This window comes from Engraulis encrasicolus, chromosome 2 (genome assembly GCF_034702125.1).
Source record: "Engraulis encrasicolus isolate BLACKSEA-1 chromosome 2, IST_EnEncr_1.0, whole genome shotgun sequence".
Classification (NCBI taxonomy): domain Eukaryota; kingdom Metazoa; phylum Chordata; class Actinopteri; order Clupeiformes; family Engraulidae; genus Engraulis; species Engraulis encrasicolus.
Window position 1 is genome coordinate 5,318,524 of NC_085858.1, and position 21,686 is coordinate 5,340,209.

Sequence of the window (21,686 nt, forward strand, 5' to 3'; positions counted from 1 at the left end):
TACAGAATATAAAGTATTTTATTGGATATAAATAATTTGCAACACTCCATATAAAAAATATAAAGTAAAACGTATAAAACCATGGTCAAACACCTTGCTGAATAATAACAAACACACGCAATGTGCTGGGGCCTATACTAAGACGTTGGTTCAGGAGTCAACTACGGTAGGTTAAGTTAAGAGGTATATCATCTAATTAGATTAGATTAGATGATTTACTTCTTAACTTAACCTGGTTTACTCCTGAACCAGCTTCTTAGTATAGGCCCCTGATGTCATCATTGGCAGAGGTGTCAAAAGTAAAAGTAAAAGTACTTTTGTGGTGTAATTACAACACCAGCACATGGCATTACATAGCTGTTACACCATTTACACCATTGTACCTAATGAGATAGATAGACTGTGTTGTAACTGAAAAACACTGAAAACCTAACAAGGACCCACCACAAACTTGATCCAACCAGAGCAGAGTTAGCTGATCACAAGACAAGTACACAGGTATACTGGTTACTCAGATAAGTTACTTATGTTGGAAGGAAACTGTTTCTTTTTTTTAACTTTGACTTTTGACACCTCTGATCATTGGGCATCATATTCCTCCATGACGTTCAGCAGAGTGTCCATAGCCTGCTGGAAGTCCTGCGTCTCCACACCGTAGCGTTCATACCAGTGCAGGTAAGCTCGCACATCCATCTTCTCTTTGGAGCGGCGCAGCGTGTGGTCCAGCAGAGACGTGACACTGCTATGATTGGAGCACACAGTGAGGAGCTGAGCAGCTCCTGATGATGAGCCTGTCATCTCATTACATGGATCTGAAAAAAGAAATCATGCAGTATATGTACACAAAATCAAGATATGTTTTATTGATTGATAAGTAGGTGAGAAGACCATAACAATGGTCTAACAATGTTTTTTTCCCATTTGTTAAGCACTTTGAGTTACATGCCTTGTATGACACAGTGCTATACAAATACAATTATTATTATTATTATTATTATTATTATTATAAAAAGTCATGCATTTCCAATAGGACCAATAGGTTGATAGCAAAATGGTATTGAGCGGAAATAGTTGGCCTGGCCATCCCATCTCCAGCCCCATAAAGAAAACATCAACAGTGACAAAGTACAAGATACCGTACATACAGAACATATTTATAAACATTGTCTGGTATTGTATTCAAATGTATTCATAAAATCTCCCTGATAGAAAAAGACAACTAGTAGTACCTGTCCAATGATCGATGGGAAAAGGGTTCCATGCTACACACCGATGCCCTCGCTTCAATTTGTAAAGGGCACGAGATGTTGCAAAGGACTTGTCCTGGTCGCCTCTTGCCACTGCCAGAACTGCCCGACTGGTGTACTGAATTCAACAGATAAGGATGTGAGCAGGACTTACATATCCATGTCACACATTGACTACTGCAACGCAATTCTATACGGTATCCCAAGCAAACTCACCGATTTAGACTTCACAGCCTATTACAACTATAATGCGTCGATTACACTGGCTTCCAATATCTCAAAGGATCAATGTTAAAATACTGAACTTAAAAAACTTTTGACTTCAAACATCACATATCTATTACAGAGTAACAAACCATCACATGGTCTAAGCTGTTCAAATGTAGAATTATTGGTCCAACCAAAAGATCTCACTGAGCACATTGGGAGCCAGGTCTTTTCCTATGTTGCTCCTTAACTATGGTCCGCCCTACAAACTGAGGTAGGATCACGGGACTCTGTTTCAAGATTCAATAGTGTACTGAAGACCTGTTCAAAGCAGAATAAGGACTTAAATTCATTTCATCACTCTGTCTATCTTCTGATTTTTCTCATTTTATTTTCATTTTAGTTTGTTTTTTGTTCCTAAGGTGATCTTGAGTGTTCTGAAAAGGCGCAATGTAACAAATAAAATGCATTAAGATGTTATTATTATTATTTCCACATGTTCTAACTGTGACAGGAGACATTTGGTCATAAGAAGGGATCATTTCAGCATGAATGGGATGAATGGAACAACTGTACCAGACGTGATGGCTGATGATCTGAAGGACTGGAAGTAAGTATGCCCACAACAGTGTTTATACTCATACATTCAAGACTTTATGTAGTAGTAGCACTACAGTAAATGCAATGTCCAAGAAAAACACACTAAATTATCACAATGGGACATAGGATCTGAAATCAGTGTGTGAAGGATACAGATTTCCCTGCAGGAGAGAGCTGTGGTACAGATTGGAGAGTGAGTCCTGCCAAACGGTCCCATTTCTGCTTTTCTCTAGGAAGAAAACACGAGTAAAAAAGTAGCTTACTTAAAATGATTCAACTTTTGGCTCATGTATTTAAATCAACCTGTGAAACTTTGGCAGAAATGTTAATGATGGCAGATGTGTTGCTCAATATTTCAGTCTTTAGAGTATGTGATCGTCTGACTCTTTGTAAGAATGGTCAGGTCAACTCATTTGTGATGATAACATTCTTACAGAACTTTTTAACAAAAGGTGTTTGAAAGCAACTTTGGCAGAATTAAAAACCCCAGGGGTGCATTTCTTGAAACCATAGTTACATAGCTACTACAAAGCTTACACCAGAGAGAGTGGATAAGATACGTACATAGCTTACACAACTATAAAAGTTGCCAACCGGCTAACAACTTTGATTTCGGGAAACACAACCCAGGCTTGTGGTAACATTTTAAATACACTTAACATTCTACTTTCTACAACAGTGGTTCTTAACCTTTTTTACTTAATGCACCCCCTTTCCTGTGCCGAAGACAAGCCGCGCACCCCCAACACAAACTTCTGCACGTGTACATGCACTGAAAATTTTTTTAAGTGATTAATTACAATGATTCTTGCTTGAGACATTAATCAATACCTTAATGACTTAAAATGGGAACCATAACATGTTCTAATTTGGTCTTAATTTGACCTAACTATAGTGTTTGCAAGCATAATTTTGGTCACAACTTCAACACAAACAAAATTCTATGTGTGACGGAGGTCATCTTGCACCTGTTCACCCCCCTCGGGGATCGAACGTGCGACCTCGTCAACTACAACGGTTCGGCAATGGGAGACACAGTACGATACCGCTGGGCCAAGAGACTAGTCTCTCGGCCCAACGGCACGAGACTGTATGAAGCTATCGGAGGGAGGTTTACCAACGTTCCACGCCAACACTGTGCCAGTTAGCCTCCGTTACATATGCACCCCCTGGAATCTGGCGCACCCCCAGGGGGTGCCCGCACCCCAGGTTAAGAACCACTGTTCTACAACATGAGCACAGAATAGGTCCTCTAGCTAGTTATGGACAGCATAAAACGAGGCCTTAAAGCAGTGTTTCCCAACCTTTTTTGACTCGCGTACCCCCTAAGCCTTTTTGTTGTACCATGAGTACCCCCTATCCCATGCTCTCTATATATTCCTTTATCCCAGTATGACTATACTCTATTCAATTGTCATTATCACATTTTTCCGCGTACCCCCTGAGGTGTGCTCGCGTACCCCTAGTGGTACACGTACCCCTGGTTGGGAAACACTGAGCTAGAGCAGTGTTTCCCAACCTTTTTTGTCTTGTGTACCCCCTATGCCTTTTTGTCCTAAGATGAGTACCCCTCACTCATGCTCTATTATGGCAATGTGACTATTCCCCATGCATTTTTTAATTTTTTCCACGTACCCCCTGCAGTGTGCTCGCGTACCCCTAGTGGTACCCGTACCCCTGGTTGGGAAACACTGCCTTAAAGGATGCCTACCTGGAGCTGGCCTGGGTGATGGATAGGAGTTTGGCAGAGGGCATCGGGCACACTGAGCGGATCAGCTCCCATGGTTCCATTCCCAAACTCAGACCACTGTATTCAGGCAAAAGCACAAACACAGATGCCATCATGCGGCCAGTCAAAGATCATACCACAATCAGCTGATGCAGCACAACCACAACAGCTGTATTTCTCCTATGGTGTAGTCAAGGACAAAGACAGCATGCAATTAATGTCGATAAGAGAATGTTAATAATGATTTATTAGTAGAAGATATGTACAATCACTGTCATTACATTAAAAAATACTTTAAATAACTATATTCACTCTGAATCTTGAAATGAGAACCTACTAACATTTGTTAACACATAAACAACTCAGTTTCCCACCTAGCCGTTGTCAGGCTATTGACAGGGAAGAGAAGTCCAGCCATACATGATACAATATGTCTGTTCATGAATGAAAGTGTGTCTTGGGAGACGCCACTACTGAGTCCAGATGTACAGACAGCTTTGTTCTGATGGACACCACTGAGGGCATGGTCATTGTGAAACAACAGAATACCATCACAGCACCTACAGAAAAGATACAGCAGATGGTACAATGACATTAATAATGTGTTTTGTCCACATATGTAACTTGATTGATGGTTCATTCATTTATCAAAAATAGAACAAAATACATTTTCATATTCAAGTCCAATTGCCGTAGCAGAAGAGTGGCAATTGAAATGGTCCGTGGTGGCTAAAAGGCACCCTCTACTGGTATAGCATAGAAATTGCAGTTGATTTGCCTCATTTGACATCACAACTAATACAGTTGTAGCAAATGGCTCGTTCCCCAGCGGTAGGAACTTCCCAATATGCAACCAGGAGTCAGCTACCTCCCACTTGAAAGCGTTCCAACCAGCAAGTCAAACAAACTACAAGCATGGAGGGACAAAAATCCACTTCTCAAAGATGGCAGCAATGTAAACAATGAGGTGTGAACAACACCATGCGTTTTTTCATTTAGCCGCATTTCATCTTTGAAAGAGGCAACACCAATATAACTACACCTTAGAAAGGTTCACCTGCGGTTTTGCAACCGATAACCTGTCCGAATCAACTCTATTTGTCTTTAGAATGATGATTGCATAGTAATGTGCAAGATAAACTATTCCTAACATTGTATGCTGCTATTGCTGTGATGACATCACGATTGTCAATGGGAGGAAGTCGGGGCACTTCGATCTGGCCCCAGCTTGAGACATTCCGCTTCAACAGGCGTTCCAATGCATTTCTGCAAGTAGGAGATCAGAAACATCCCATCTCCCACCGTTGGGGAATGCGCCAATAGTTAAACATTCCAAAAGAGGACATCGGCCATGGCACTGGCCCTCAGTTGTTTTAGTTGCTATCTATAGTTCAAGATTTACATAGAAGATAAGAAAAAATAGGATATGAAAGAGGTCTTTTTCATATTGTTCACACTAATGACTAGACCACTGGATCAGACCCATAACAAAGCCCATCAACACGGCATGGGGACTTTTCAACAGTTCTGACAAAAACTAGTATCAACAACAACAAAAACGTTCACATGTAAGTAAGACACAATACTGCCTTAAAAACAAACAAAAGGTAGAGTTTCCCACTGTGGGCTAGTGCAAATGTCATGTGTAAACCCATTGGCAATGTTTAGATGACTGCATGGCTGTTGATCTTATGCTCACACTCACTCTGACTCTCACCTCTCTCTCCCTCACTGAATCAAAGAATAGTTTTTTGGAGGAAAAAAGAGGCAGAATCAATTTGTGGTGCTTGATCTTCATTCCGTGATGCTGCACCACACAGTGGTCTACAGGTATGTATGGGGAAACAAAACAAGGTGCTATGCATTGTGTGATCACCCCATAGAACGTTAGTGATATACAATCTATGGATCACCCTTAATTATCTTATAAGCGGGATAACGGCCTTCGAGGTCGACCGGTTATAGAAATTAATGGCTTGGCGGAGGCAACTTTGTCTCCGCGCTGCGCGCGTCGCCAAAGTTCGGAGCCGCCGCCTCGCCATTAATTTCGTATAACCGGTCACCTCGTCGGCCGTTATCCCTTACTTATTATATGGTTGTGACGTCATCGGTCGAATGCTCCATTCATTTCAACGGGGCTCCCCAACGTTCGCACGTCTGTTATTTTTCGATAACGGACGGGTTGGTCTATAACAGACCGCTGTCAATGGCAACAAGACTTTTCACTGCTAAAGCGACTTTTCAACAAGACTCTAATCAGCTGCTGTGATAGACTACACCTGTTGTCCTGGCTACCTAGCTGTTGCCTAGCGGTGTTCCACAACGGCACTGTTTTGTTTTGCGCAGCAACAATCTTAACATTAAATAGGCCTAAAGAAATGTCCCCGCCATGTGTGAATCATTTAAGTATATCCATATAATAAGCGGGTTAACTTTCGGCGAGTCGGTCGCTTTGTGGAATAGCAGCACTTCAGAGAGAACAAGACCCCTCCGCTCCGCGTCGGGGTCTTAAGATTCTCTCTGTCGTGCTGCTATTCCACGGTAGCGACCTTCTCGCCGAACGTTAACCCTTACTTAACCTTAGTACCTGTGCAGTGCATCCAGGCTGAGCAGCGTGTTGTAGTGCTGAAGAGGGCTTTCTCCACTCTGGTGGGGAACCACAGACACGCTGAGCAGATGACTCACTGGATACTCTGCACGGATCTCCTCACAAAGTCGAGAGCCCAGTCCTGAGGAACAAAAAAATAAAGTCACTGATTGGCCGATTAATGATCTGGAAGAACATGACATGACTACACACATGGAACACAACTACAAGGCACAAGCACAAAACAAAATACATTACCGGTAAAGACAAAAAGGGCTGGAAAATGGAATAGTTGTGTAGGCTGCTAGGCGTGACACCATCGCCATGGCCGTGCGTAAAGCTGCATTTTATGGAGACAAACATTATGGGTTTTGTTGCCGACACGCCTCGTTTGTTGTGGTATAGCGTGTGATGCTCTTTAGTCTTTATGCTTTTTATTAACTTGACATGTTGGGTTTTTGAAGCAGTCGGTTGGCCTATCTGTCGTCGAGGTTATTTGGGTGACGCACGGTATCATGGAGTAGGCGTAACGCCAGAATGTTATGAAACAATACGTAGTTTAGTTTGAATGTATCATTCATCGTTTTTTGGCAAAGTCACTTTGCCCAGTGGTAAACTTCGGTAGCGGTAGCGGCAGTCACAACCAAAGCGCTCTTGGGGACGCAGCTTTCATGTCGTCACATCACTCACTGGCACGGGAAAAGCTAGAATGCATTGAAAGAATACACCAAATATGATAGAGGGAATCGACGGATCGGGCGCAACCTGTCCCGATGGCAACCCTATGCGGTGCAGGCAGAGACCAGTGCAGTCAAGGATTAGGGCCTAGTCCCCGCTGTATAGCTGAGCTTTCTGAACCCTGGTTGTGAAAAATGGTGCAAATATGACATACAAAAAGGACTGTATAATGGGCTGGTCCAGGGAAAAATAGCAAACTGCACAGGTTGTCCGGTTAGAACAAAAATGGATAATCCCCAAAGAAAGGACACACACACAAGTTTAAAGGCCTTGATGAAACCGTGAACCGTGGTTTACTAAAATAGAATAAAAATAGAAATACAAAAAGACATAAGTAATCATATATACATAATAATCATAATTAACACAATAAACACGAATGCACAACATTCATGAATAAATGGAAAAACAATATATACAAATATATACAAGTGAAAAGGAAAGGGAAAAATAGGGGAAACTGCCTAAAGCAAATTTCCTTACCCAGACATAAATGTGTAAATGCCTACAGCAAAGAACACAAGTCAACCCAATGAAAAACACAGCGAGTGTGTTTAGTAACAGAAAAGGAGCGCGGCTCCTTTAAGAGAGCTGGTCTTGCACTCTTGCGTTTCTACAGCGCACAGAGAACAATCGGTGACGCAGCTCTTTGACTGAGCACGGACCTATGTAGCCACTACTCTGCCACAGTAACAGATTACTGCACAAATCTGCACTCTGACAAACCCGCGGACATTGAGAAACAGTAAGTGCTATTATACAAACATAACAAAGTAAGACACAACGGAACACAGAAACGGTAAACACATACTCGCGCTGCCGACGCAATGTTGCAATGTAACAAACAATCGCGAGTACACACACAACACAGTAACAACACAATAACAGCAACTTACATTCTCAAAGACGCACGGTCGGTACACAGGCAAAGCAATGAGGACGATAGGATCCTGAATCGCCCGAGACACAAAGAGAGAAGTAAGAATAGGGAGAAGAGAGAGAGAGAAAGTCGGATCCAACATTAACAATGCGACCATAGTCCTGCATGGAGTCCCCGTTGGTCACTTCTGCGCTGGTGGGCATAAGTCCGACCCCCTAATAAGGGTGTTTTTGGCGCGAAGTCTATGTAAATGAGCTCGTGTCCAGCTCGTGCACGAAAGTCTGCACCAATCACAGGTGACAATAACAGCGTGTGCAGCGCTCCTGTGCATGTCCACAAAACGTCACTGGTACAGACACAGACACAGACACAGACACAGACTCAGACACCCTGACGCCAGAATTCTGAACAGCCGCCCCCAACTTTGGCACAAAGTTGTGTCCATGAATGTGAGGCGTCAGACAGAAGAGTCCTCCGGGAGTGCTGGAAGTCTCACCAGGCGTGAGACTGGGCGGGTGTAGGTCCGGTCCTTGACCTGCACCTGTGCTGTCCTCACTCTGCCATCTGCTCCAGGGATGACAGTAGTGACCTTACCCACAGGCCACAGAGCACGTGGGAGCTGGGGGTCGACGATCATCACGATGCTGTCGACGGCGAGGTCCTCTCTGTCCCGCTGCCACTTGGAACGTGTCTGGAGTGTGGGCAAGTAGTCCCTGATGAACTTGGCCCAGAACTGGTCCGCGAGGACTTGGCAGTGCCTCCACCTGCGCCGACTCAGGATCTCGGAGTCAGCGTAGACCACCTGTGGCATAGATGGGTCACGCCGCCCCATCAGCAGCATGTTGGGAGTGATGGGATCCGGGTCTGCGATGTCTGATGAGGTGTATCCCAGTGGCTTGGAGTTGATCATGCCTTCCACCTCGATCAGGACTGTCCTCAGCACCTCCTCAGTGACTGACTGTGCACCGAGTGTGGTGTGAAGAGCAGACTTGATGGAACGGATCTCTCGTTCCCAGGAACCACCAAAGTGAGGAGCGTGTGGGGGATTGAACTTGAAGTCAATCTGCTGACTGGCCAGGTGGGACTGCAGTTCAGGGCTGAGGGCGTGGAACGTCTCCTGCAGTTCAGAGTGGCCACCTCTGAAGTTGGTACCCTGGTCGGAAAGCAGCTCGTGGGGCTTGCCTCGGCGCGCGATGAAGCGCCGCAGGGCCATCAGGAACGCATCAGTGTCCATGCTGGCCAGAAGGTCGAGGTGCACGGCGTGGATGGTCAGGCACTTGAACACAATACCCCATCGTTTCTCGGTGCGTCGGCCGATCTTGATGAGGTACGGCCCGAAACAGTCCATGCCAGTGGAGTAGAAGGCTGGCTTGTGCAGTCGCAGACTGGATGGTGGTAGGTCAGCCATTCTTGGGATCACTGGCTTGCCGCGCCACTTAAGACACTCAGGACAGTTGAGCTGATGCTTCTTGACAGCTGCTCTCCCCCGCAGGATCCAGAACCGTCGGCACAGCTCAGCGAACACTCGCTGTGGTCCGGGGTGCGCCAGACGAAAGTCGTAGTCGCGGATGATGAGCCGCGTGACTGGGTGCTTAGGGTCTAGCAGGATGGGGTGCAGTGTCTCCTCTTCGATGGCGTCACATCTGCGCAGACGACCTCCTACCCGGATCAGCTGGGCCTGCACGTCGTACTCTGGAGACAGCATGAGGAGTCTGCTGTCACTGGAGACTGGCTTCCCTGCTGATAGCAGGGCGAGGTCATCTGGGAAGGAGTCTCTCTGCACCTCTCTGAAGAGCGCCATCTCTGCGTCCTTGTAGTCCTCTGCGCTGAAGCCTGTCTGCTTGGCCGCCCCGTGACAGGCTCTGACTGTGGCCTCCAGCAGCTCCGGGTACAGGCTGTAGTTACCTGCATCAGGCAGTGGGGGGTCGGAGGTCACGGTGATGTGGCCGCAGAATTGAGTCTTCCGCAGCTCAGCTGAGTCGTCGGCCGTCTGAGGTGGAGGCTCTGGGCGAATAGGCCATGATGTCTCGTCCTGCCACAGGAAGGGTGGTCCGCTACTCCAGCGATGCTCTGGGATGAGCTGAGACAGGGTCAGCCCTCTGGTGATGTCATCAGCTGGGTTGTCTGATGTGGGAACATACCTCCAGGTGCTGTCCTCTGTCAGCTCTTGTATGTCCGCGATCCTGGTGCCGACGAACACCTTGTAGCGGCAGGACTGGGACTGGAGCCAATCGAGGACCGTGGATGAGTCTGTCCAGTAGGTGACAACGGTAGTGGCCAGGGAGAGCTCCTTCTTCAGGACAGAGCCCAACTGAGCCCCTGTGTGTGCAGCACAGAGTTCCAGTCTGGGGATGGACTGCTGTCTGACTGGGGCCACTCGGGACCTGGCTGCCAGGAAGGCAACTTGGATGTCACCGGCCTCATACACAGTCCGCAGATAGGCCACTGACCCGTAGGCTCTCTCCGATGCATCCGAGAACACGTGGATGGTCTGTGCAGCGACCTGTGTCCCCAGTGTGGAGTAGCATCGGGGAATGGAGATGGAGGTGAGGTGTTGGAGCTCAGTCTCCCATGCGTGCCAGGCTCGCAGTATGTCCTCTGGAAGCTGTGGGTCATCCCAGTCCCTCTTCTTGTCCCACAGGCGCTGGACGAGGATCTTGGCCCTGGTGGTGAAGGGGATGAGCAGTCCCAGAGGGTCGTACTGGCGGGCGAGGACACGGTAGATGGTCCGCATGGTGGGCTCAGCAGTCTCAGTGGAGCGGAGGCGGTAGCTGAGGCTGTCAGACAGGCAGTGCCATAACAGCCCCAGGGCCCTCTCCTGAGGGTCAGCTGCGTCGTGGGAAAGCCAGAGTTCACTGCTCTCTGACCGCATCTCAGCTGGCATGTGGCGGATGAGCTCTGGCAGGTTGGTGGCCCACTGGCGTAGCTCGAAACCACCGGAGAGGAGTAGAGGTTGCAGCTTGCCGATCAGCTGCTTGGCTTCTGATGTGGAGGGGAAACTCTGGAGCAAGTTGTCCACATAGAAGCAGTGTTCCACGGAGTGTCGGGTGTCCTCCTCTGGGCTGCTGTGATCCAGCACATGCTTCTGGAGGGCGAACGTGGCGCAGCAGGGACTGCATGTGGTCCCGAACAGCAGCACTTGCCATTCGTAGACAGTCGGGGCTCTGCTACGGTCCAGGTCTCGCCAGATGAAGCGGAGGTAGGGCTTGTCCTCAGGCAGGAGACGAACCTGGTGGAACATCCCTTTAATGTCACTGCTCACGGCGACCGGATGCTGCCTGAAGCGGAGTAGCACACCCAGCAGAGAAGAGCCGAGTGTGGGTCCAGGATGTAGCTGCTCATTCAGGTTGCCGCCCTGGTAGGAGTATGAGCAGTTAAAGACGATGCGGTCTTTGTTGTTGTGGGTGACCATGTGGTGAGGGATGTACCAGGCATGGTCACTGGACTGGACCTCAGCTGAAGTGAGTCTGTTGACGTAGCCTGCGTCCACCAGCTTCTTCACTTCATGGCTGAATGACTCTGCCTTGGGAGGGTCCTGTGACAGCCGCTTCTCTGTCCCACGGAGATGGCCCAGGACAGCCTCCAGGGGTGCGTTGAGCTGTGGACCGCCTGTCTTCCACAGCAGGGGGGTGGCGTACCGCTGAACGCCGTCGACTGCCACTCTGACAGTCTTCTCCTCCAGCATCCTGACAGCTGCTGCGTCCTGCTTGGACCGGGTGACGACCTTCTCGTTCCTGTACGGCAGCACGTCCATCTGCCACAGCTTGGAGACGTTCTGTAGCAGCTCCGCTGATGGTGCTGGTGTGCTGGTGAACGCGCAGGTCGTAGTGGAGGACCGGTGCTTGACAGCTTTAGCTGGGCCTTGCAATGTCCATCCGAGCCGTGTCTTCAGCGCCATAGGACCGCCTGGAGGGCCTACGTGCACCGGCTCGATGGGGACAAGGAGGTCTGGATAGTCCGAGCCAATGAGGAGGAGTGGCTGGACTTGGGTGAAGGAACTGAGAGGCAGACCTCTGAGGTGGCGGTAGGTCTTTCTCAGTGCCTCAACTGGGTGTGAGTGGGGGGACAGTCCAAGCTCGGGTGATGTGAATGCCCGCTGTATCTTGTACTGCCTCTGTGGGTGGCTGGCAGACGACACAGAGAAGCTCACTGACATGCCAGGCACCGTCCTGATGTCCTGGCGGATGGTGCGCAGGGCTAGCTCCTCCTTCTGTCCCCGTAGGCCGAGCTGCTGCGCCGCTTGGTGGAGGAGCATGGTGCGTTCGGAGCCGTCGTCGAGGATGGCGTAGGTCTCCATCTTCTTGCCCCCGTAATGCAGGTGCACCTTTACCATCTTCAGCAGCACATAACTGCCTCTCCTCGCTGGGTTGAGGTAGTAGTTGGCTGGCTGGCTGGCTGAAGACGGCGTAGCAGTCTCTGGCTTGTTGTGTGCATTTACGTCATGCAGTATCTCCAAGTGCAGGCGGTTGCACTTAGGACACCGGGTCTTGAGGTTGCACTGGGCCGCCAAGTGGTCACGTCCACACCTCCAGCATCTCTTCCCAGCCTTCACCCACTCTACAGACAGTTCAAGGGACATGTTCTTAAACGCGGTGCATTGGTTGAAGTAATGCTCCTGGCTGCTGCAGTATGGGCAAAACTTCTTAGGTCGATCTGCCGGCTGCTGTGTGGGTGCAGATGGCTTGGGCGGCTGCTTAACTGGCTTGGCTGGGGGGTCCACCAGCAGGACCGTGGTGGACCGGGTGGCTGCGGTCTGCTTCCCCCTGGCGCCTCGCTGTCTGTCGGGCTGGCTCGCTGCTGCTGCTTTCGTCGGCTCGTTGGTCTCATCCATCTGAACGCCGACCTCGTGCTCCAGCCAGTCGGCGAAGTCCCGTAGCGTGGGGACAGGTACACGGGCAGGGTCAATGTACCGCCGGAAAGCAGTACGCAGCTCATGTGGCAGCTTGGGCAGCAGCCGTGACACGTGTGAACCCGTACGTAGCTCCAGCTGCTCCTGTGTGCCCATCTTGTCCAGCATCCCCACCAACGCCTGGACCCTCAGGGCGAAGTACCTGAAGCCTCTCTGGTCACCGCTCTTCACCGGGGGCTCCGCCAGCAGCATGTTGATCTGCCTTAGCGCAAGCTTGCGGGGCTGGCCGAAGAGCTTGGTGAGGGCAGCCATAGTGTCAGTGTAGGGGGAGCTGCTGTGGCAGTAGGCGTCCGCCATCAGAGCAGCTTCCTCCAGCTTCAGGTGGTCCAGCAGCACCTGATACTTAAAACGCTCAGTCGCGTCATCAGGCAGGACGTTGTCGAGGGCGAGCTGCATCCTGCTGAACTGCCGTGGGTCGTCCTCGGTGAAGAGCGGGATCTTCATCTTGGGCCCACGGTACGTTGTCTCTCGGTGAGGCAGGGACTGCAGCCGCCGTGGCAGTGGTGGCAGCGCGTACTGCTCCGGAGCCTCTGCAGACGCGTGGGAGGATGGCTGTTGTCGTGGTGCAGTCGGGGGGTGCCGCGGGCTGTACGGCATGGAGTAATCTGGAGTGGCCACGTTGGGCGGTGAGGACTGGTGACCCCGTGGCAGGTTCATGCTCCGCACGCGCTCTGACAGCTCCGCAATGAGCGGCGATGGGTGTAGAAGAGCTGCCCTCTGGTGTGGGGTGGACGTCACTGCAGCCGCTGTGGTGGTGGCGACGCGTGGCCGGGGCAGAGGTGGCTGGTCTTGCAGCTGTGGCTCTGGCTGCGGCGCACGGCGTGTGGCGCTCGCCGGGTGAGCAGGGCTGTGTGTGCTGTCCAGCCGCAGGGGTGACGAGGTGGCTTGGTGGAAAGGAAGCTCCATGAAGAGTGTACCTCCTTCGGCACTGCGGTTTCCACTAGGTGAGTGAGCTCCAGGTGTGACTGTCGGCACCTGAATGTCTCTGGCAGGCGAACGTGGTGGAGTGGCGAGATACTGCTGCATCAGGAACTGCACTTCCCTCTGTAGCTGCCTGGTATCCTCCCTCATCTGCCTGGTGTCCTCCCTCGTTTCCTGCCGCATGTCTTGAAAAGCAGCAAGAAGAATAGCTGTGTTGTCTGTAGGAGGAGATGTATGTCCAGCAGGGGGCGTGTGTGTCACCTCCCGGGGCCTGCTGTCCTCCGTGTCAGACTGGTCAGCAGTGTGTGTGTGTGGGTCATCCTGAGGTAGCCGTCGCTGAGGCAGGTCCACCAAGTAGTCGTCCAGGCGGCGAGGCTGGTGCTGCTCTCGGCGAGGACGGAGGTTGCCATCAGGGTTATCCATCTTTACTGTGCAAAAATGCTATATCCGGCGAGGAGGGCCTTGTGAAAAATGGTGCAAATATGACATACAAAAAGGACTGTATAATGGGCTGGTCCAGGGAAAAATAGCAAACTGCACAGGTTGTCCGGTTAGAACAAAAATGGATAATCCCCAAAGAAAGGACACACACACAAGTTTAAAGGCCTTGATGAAACCGTGAACCGTGGTTTACTAAAATAGAATAAAAATAGAAAATACAAAAGGACATAAGTGAATCATATATACATAATAATCATAATTAACACAATAAACACGAATGCACAACATTCATGAATAAATGGAAAAACAATATATACAAAATATATACAAGTGAAAAGGAAAGGGAAAAATAGGGGAAACTGCCTAAAGCAGGTTTCCTTAACCACACATAAATGTGTAAATGCCTACAGCAAAGAACACAAGTCAACCCAATGAAAAACACAGCGAGTGTGTTTAGTAACAGAAAAGGAGCGCGGCTCCTTTAAGAGAGCTGGTCTTGCACTCTTGCGTTTCTACAGCGCACAGAGAACAATCGGTGACGCAGCTCTTTGACTGAGCACGGACCTATGTAGCCACTACTCTGCCACAGTAACAGATTACTGCACAAATCTGCACTCTGACAAACCCGCGGACATTGAGAAACAGTAAGTGCTATTATACAAACATAACAAAGTAAGACACAACGGAACACAGAAACGGTAAACACATACTCGCGCTGCCGACGCAATGTTGCAATGTAACAAACAATCGCGAGTACACACACAACACAGTAACAACACAATAACAGCAACTTACATTCTCAAAGACGCACGGTCGGTACACAGGCAAAGCAATGAGGACGATAGGATCCTGAATCGCCCGAGACACAAAGAGAGAAGTAAGAATATGGAGAAGAGAGAGAGAGAGAGTCGGATCCAACATTAACAGTGCTACCATAGTCCTGCATGGAGTGCCCGTTGGTCACTTCTGCGCTGAAGGGCATAAGTCCGACCCCCTAATAAGGGTGTTTTTGGCGCGAAGTCAATGTAAATGAGCTCGTGTCCAGCTCGTGCACGAAAGTCTGCACCAATCACAGGTGACAATAACAGCGTGTGCAGCGCTCCTGCATGTCCACAAAACGTCACTGGTACAGACACAGACACAGACTCAGACTGAGACACCCTGACGCCAGAATTCTGAACCCTGGTAACCCAGTAGCGCATGAGAAAAGCCATGAAATCGTACCGACAAAGACTTACAGAATGTGATGGCATGTACTCCAGAGACACCACTCTGTGTACCCTGCAACGGAAGAATTGATTACAGACATAAAAGGTTTTAAAACGGAAGAGCCGTCAGGCCGCCAGGCTCGGCGCCGTCGCAGCGCAGCCGAGCACTGCGGTAAAGTTAGTTTGATATTGGACATTCATTTGACATTCAAAATAACAACTTGATAGATCTGAAAAATAAGCCTTGTGGTACATGAGGGACCTCTGTCTCTATGTTAAAATATTGGTTTGATGACTCAAGGTCAAAAGGTCAAGGAGCCTAATTTGTTTATATTAACATTTTAAATAATTTTATTATTTATATAATTACTTGAGCGCTAAATCTGAAAAACATGTCTTGTGGTAAATGAGGTATATTTATCTCCGTTTTATAAAACTGGTGTGGTGATCCGAGGTCAGAAGGTCAAGGGGCCTAATTCATTTACAACGCATTTTTAATTATTATTTTACTCTTTTTCGCAAATGACCAGAATGAAGAATGACAAAATAAACCCTTGTGGCATATCCGGGACATGTGCCTCTGTGTTACAAAACTTGTCAAGCGACAAGGGTCTAAAGGTCAATGAGCCTAATTGCTTTATATCACTAATTTTTATAATATCATTATTAAAATATCCACCAAAGTCATAAATCTGTTAAACAGGTCTCGTGGCAAATGAGGGACATTTATGTCTGTGTGATAGACCTGGTGTGGTGAGCCAAGGTCAAAAGGTCAAGGAGCCTAATTAGCAGAGATGTGGACTTCTGACTTTTGACTTGAATCAAAAATGACTCGACTAGAGACTTGACTTGCCAATATTAGGAATGACTTGTGACTTGACTCGACTTGTACGCTATTGACTTGAGACTTGACTCGACTTGACAGTTTTAGCTTGCAATGACTTGCAATAGTGCTAAGTCAATGAATATATCATTTGTTTGCATTTGTGTGTGGAAAAAAATGCACGAAAGAAAGAAAAAATAAACGATTTACCTTTAACCATAGTCACAAAGGGTGCTAAAAAAAAAAAGATCAATTGTGGGTTGAATGGTCACCCAAAAAAACACGAAAGCCTGTCTGCAGCCGTGGTGTAATGGTTAGGGAGTTGGTCTGAAGATCACAGAGTTGCAGGTTTGAATCCCACCCTTAGACCCACTTCTCCCTACACCTCCATCCATGACTGAAGTGCCCTCGAGCAAGGCACTTAACCCACATTGCTTCAAGGACTGTCGCCAATATGTGCGTTGGATAAAAGATAAAAGTAATTTAATGAATAATTATGAACCGTGGTAAAACCATTGTTACTTTTCAGAGTAAAACCATGGTTCAATTTATAGTTAAACCTAGTAAAACCAAAAACCATGCCGAACCATGCTCAAAAAAACATGAAATCATGCTACCATGGTCGATTTTCGTAAGGGACATGACTGGCGAAGGGGGACATGCAAAGCAGTGTGTAGAGTGTTGGTCATTATTAGTGACATGTCTCGCAACGCAATTACGTTCGTAACACGTTGTTGTCACGAAACTGAAATAGCAACAAATGATAGAAGTGGATTTCTAAAATAGCTCCCAAAAGTTTGCTTCGCAACGTTCAAAAGCCTTAAAGGACCAGTTCAGTCCATTTCAACATGCAGTTGTAATGCTCCCACTACTCTAGACTTGTCAGTACCTGAGGGGTTTTTTTTCTTCTTCCTCAGCCTTTTCCGAGATCTTGATCATTGTAATGGGGGCAGCGCTTTGTTTACATTTTTAAAAAAAAAACATTTTTATTTATTCTCAAAAACATCCGAAAGGTTATACAACATTACCAGACAACTAGCAAACAGCGGTACCTTTTGGGAAAATATTTGGAGTAGGCCTATGTTCATTTTTTTTAAATGTAAACAAACGCTGCCCCCATTAGAATAGCTCATATCTCGGAAAGGTGTTAGCCGATAAATGTGGCATCACCGGGTACTGACAAGTCAAGGGTAGCGTGAGCAATACAACAGCATATTGAAATTGACTGAACTGGTCCTTTAAAAAGAAAGAGCCGGAGAAGACAGCCAACACTCCAAAACGGCCACCATCCACTTTGCATTGCATCATTGAAATGTAAAGTGGGCACGGCCACGCAGCATGCGTCTGGCGCATTTGACATTCAGCTAGTGATTGGACGGCACAAAGAAAAGTTTGCTTGTTATTGAAAATTAAAATAGCCTACTTGTGCTACGTCTATGCTAATGCAAATATTAATATGGCGATACTAAAAGTTATATTTGAGATAAGTTCTGCACTGCAGTTCATAACAAAGGCATGTCTTCTGGATTTTTTATTTTTTTAAAAACTTATATCGTGCAGTCCAGTCAACAAGTAGGCCCTAGACCCCGCTGTAGGCCTATAGCTGAGCTTGCTGAAACCTGGTAAACCCAGTAGTGCGTCGTTTATTGGTTACAGACATAAAAGGTTTGAAAACGGAAGAGCCGTCAGGTCGCCAGGCGCAGCGCCGTCACCATGAAGCCACCAAAGCCACCTAGGCCGTGTTTTATTTGCCTGGTTAACACTAGACCTAATCACAAGTGAAACAAGGCCGGCAGGCGGACAACAGATGCGCCCCTCTATGCCAGTTGCCACCTTTTTTCCCCCAAACGCCTGTCAACAGGCCGACCGGTTCCATGTCGTGGATCGTTGCAATGCAAACGCCCCTCCATCCGAGTACGAAGTCAACATCTGTGTCAAATATTGCCTGCCGACTTCTAAATCGTACATATCCGCGAGTTTCTGACGAACCGAAATAGCTGAGCACAACGCGACACTATCATACACAACATGATAAACTCCCCTTCACGTTTGACATAGTCATGGGCCGAAGTGTCTCATAGACACTCACAGTGGTGTTGGCGTGCTGTGGAGACGGAACAAAGTTGCCTCCCACTGTCCAAATGCAAAACAATGCCGAAAATTGAATGCCCCCTCAGTTGTCTGTCTCACAACGCAATCAGCTTAGCCTTATCGGTTTGGTAACATATCATAGACGTTTTGGATTGCACACATTCGCTCCAGGCCAAAATACCAACTCTGCCGCATTGTGGACACAGGAAGGAACAATTGAAGGAATGCGTTTCAGACGGACGGACAGCGGACGGCTGGACGGACAGACCCTCTTAGATGCTGGGACACATCTAAAAATTGTCTTTCAGATCGAAACGATTGTGTAGCACTAAAGGCAGTATGGGAGTTCCCAGGCTAGCGTTTTATGGAGACAGACAATTTTGGTGTGTTGCAAGGATCAATGTTGTCATCAACAAGGTTTGTTGTGGTAACGTGATGCACTACTCACTCAATTGCATGGAGTTAGAACAGAGATTCTTTAATATCTCTCTACTCTCTCTGGTGAGAATGTTTTGAAAGAACAAACTCGGAAAATATGGTAGATGGAATGATGGGTCATGCGCTTTTTTACCAATAGACTAACCGTGGTTCCGAAGTGCCAAGGCCCCAAGCAGCGCTTGAAAATTGTGCACACTGCCTACAGTTTGTAATTTTTCCCTCTGCGTTCCTGATGTAGCGATGATGGCCCATATTGCTTTGAGGCCACAGGCGTCGCAAAGTGGTAAAGTTACAGAATGTGAGTGACTCTGCTCACTCTGGGGCGACCATAACAAGATCAGTGACTGCCATTTAAAAAGTAGTAGGGATGACCACTGTTTTAAAAAAAAAAAGTTTTTTAGGATGTAGCATGCGGATAGAGAGATCCAAATGTCAACAAGATGATGTTTTACCATATGATGATGATCCACGATCATAGTTTTGTCCCACTCACCAGATCCAGTACCCCCGCTCACACCATGCACCATCACAGTTCCGCCATAGTAATCTCTCTTCTCTGCCTCCCTCCTCACAGCCTCCATGGCCCCATGAAGCAGCTTATCCCCCTCAGCACCTCTGGGTCCATGGTAGCCTAAGAACAGTAATGCAATGTTCACAAAATTATATCATAATAAAATTACAAATACTGTATATGTAACCGAGTGGAAATAGAGGTTTACTTTTAAGGTTTGTAAATGTAATTACAGAGTATGCCACCAGAGGGCGCCACAGTCCCTCTGGAAAATTGAGCTAACCCACTAGCACATGAATGAAGACACACATGGTGTGTTCCATTATTCACCCCCTGTACTGTGTACCTTGTTTGAGTGCAGTGAAGTACCCTTTCCACCCTTCGCGATTCACAAGGCGAGTACATTCCGATTCCCGTTCTGTCTGATACACTTAACGGAAATGACGGTTGGACGCGTGTCATCCGAGTTTACCAACCGTCAATATGCAATTCATCACGGAAGGCACTGTTCGTTATGCTGACACTTCTTTTTAAAGTTACCCCTGCCTCTAATACACATGGCAATTGTCTTTGGAATCAAAACTATGCTGTTATCACGGAGATTCAACCGTTTGACAGATCTGACAATCAACTACGTCACAAACATGGCGGCCGTTGAGTGCGAAAAGTGTACAGTAACTCCACACTTCGAAAAATGGCCGTTTTGGGGGCGTTATCCGGGTAATTTACAGTACACTTTACAGTCGCGATTAGAAATGGAACACCCTGCGTACCCAAACACAGTGCGGAAAGGGCGGACAGTACGAGTATTGGAACACACCAACAGGTTCGTTTTTAGGACACGGAGACAGTATGTTAGGGGAAACGTGCTTTTCTTTTAATAATACAAAATGGTTCTTACAACATCTTTAATATATACAAAATCACATGAGACCAACACAAATACACCTGAGCCAGTAAATGCCTATACCCCCAAGCTTCTAGCTAAGCACGGCAAGACAGTTTCACACAGGAAACACTTCTAGTGAAAAATAAGCATGCAGTGAGAGGATAGTCACACTTGTACTCAAACTTGAAAAGGCCTAGGCTGCTATGAAGCACAGCACACATTGAGCGAAGAAAGCTAGGAGGTCCTGGGGTTACTTAATGGCGGATCAGGCTACTGTGTGCACACCAAAGACACTTAAGAGAAAAGAAACAAAAGAATGAAAATATAAAGCAATCATCATACACACACACCGCTAACCGGAACACTGGCGTTACCTGGGCACTCAAACGCCCATGAACCACACTCAATATCAGGTGTAATTACTCATTCACACATCATCCACACATAATCGGTCCGAAACTCAACCACAAACAACAGCCCACCCAGATGACAGAGTCACTCACTGGATCATCCGGTCACCGTGACCGGAGAGACATGGAGACTAGAGCTACACTGTAGCAGCAGCAGCGAAAAGAACTCAACACCTGAGCCCGACCAAAGTAGGCTGTACAAGAAGCAACACTAGAAGTCTGGCTAAACCAGCTAGGAGCCACACTCAAAGCAGCTTCACGAAGACACTATAAAGGACTGCCACTTTCCCATAAAGTGCAGATCCGTCTGGGCCTGAACACCCGAGAATGGAGAAAGGAAACTGGCAAGGCTGCCCAAAACAGTAAAAGTTGCCACCTCCAAGAATACCTGGTGCCCTGCTTTTAAAGGGACACTGAGATTTTTAGGCGTCTATTTCCAGAATTCACGCCGCCCACTCACCAATGCCACCCCTTCCATGAATACCCAACACCACCATCAAATTCCAAGCATTCACTATGACTGGAAAATTGCACTCTTCATACATGAAAAGGGGGATCCTCTCCATGGTCCGCCATCCTGAACTTCCAAAAACAGCCATTCTCAGCTTCAAAAATAACTGTACCTGGACCATAGTAGAAAACATTTGTTTACCACTTCGTAAACTTTCATGTAAAGATCAAATTTGGCAACAGGCAGCCCAGCCTCAATGAGCAGCACAGTTGCAGCAAAAATACTGGATAAGAGCAAGATATCGCAAAACACGCCCACTCAATGCAAAAGCGTGTGCTCAAGTTGGGTCTCCTAAGGGGGCGTTGTCCCCTCCTGCTTCTTCTCTTTTTGAGACGTGCGCTACCGCCATCTACAGCGTTAAGGGGACTTCATTTATTCTCAACCTCAGGACTCCAAAGGTGGCGACGAAGGTCTCCTTTAGGGGCGTTCACCCGACATAAAGTGGGTACCGGAAAAGAAACAAAATGACGCTTCTTGTTAGATCCACCTTCTTTGGTTGCAGCACCTCTCCTGACCACTTCCTGCACAGTGTCCCTTCAAAGAAAA

General features: G+C 47.7%; 1 protein-coding gene across 4 annotated transcripts in view; it reads right to left on the reverse strand.

The window, feature by feature from the left end:
* Nucleotides 1–21,686, reverse strand: part of LOC134466337 (tubulin delta chain-like) — a 24,425-nt gene continuing 2,739 nt past the window's right edge. For 3 of the 4 annotated variants that reach the window (XM_063220240.1, XM_063220237.1, XM_063220247.1), the window contains exons 5-11: nucleotides 19,313–19,450; nucleotides 6,371–6,512; nucleotides 4,158–4,343; nucleotides 3,766–3,861; nucleotides 2,208–2,283; nucleotides 1,230–1,365; nucleotides 1–812 (exon numbers count right to left, since the gene is read on the reverse strand). In XM_063220240.1, coding sequence (XP_063076310.1) covers nucleotides 580–812; nucleotides 1,230–1,365; nucleotides 2,208–2,283; nucleotides 3,766–3,861; nucleotides 4,158–4,343; nucleotides 6,371–6,512; nucleotides 19,313–19,450 — 1,007 coding nt within the window. In that variant the 3' untranslated portion in view covers nucleotides 1–579. The remainder of the gene's footprint in view (nucleotides 813–1,229; nucleotides 1,366–2,207; nucleotides 2,284–3,765; nucleotides 3,862–4,157; nucleotides 4,344–6,370; nucleotides 6,513–19,312; nucleotides 19,451–21,686) is intronic. The other variant, XM_063220252.1, reaches the window with a different exon arrangement.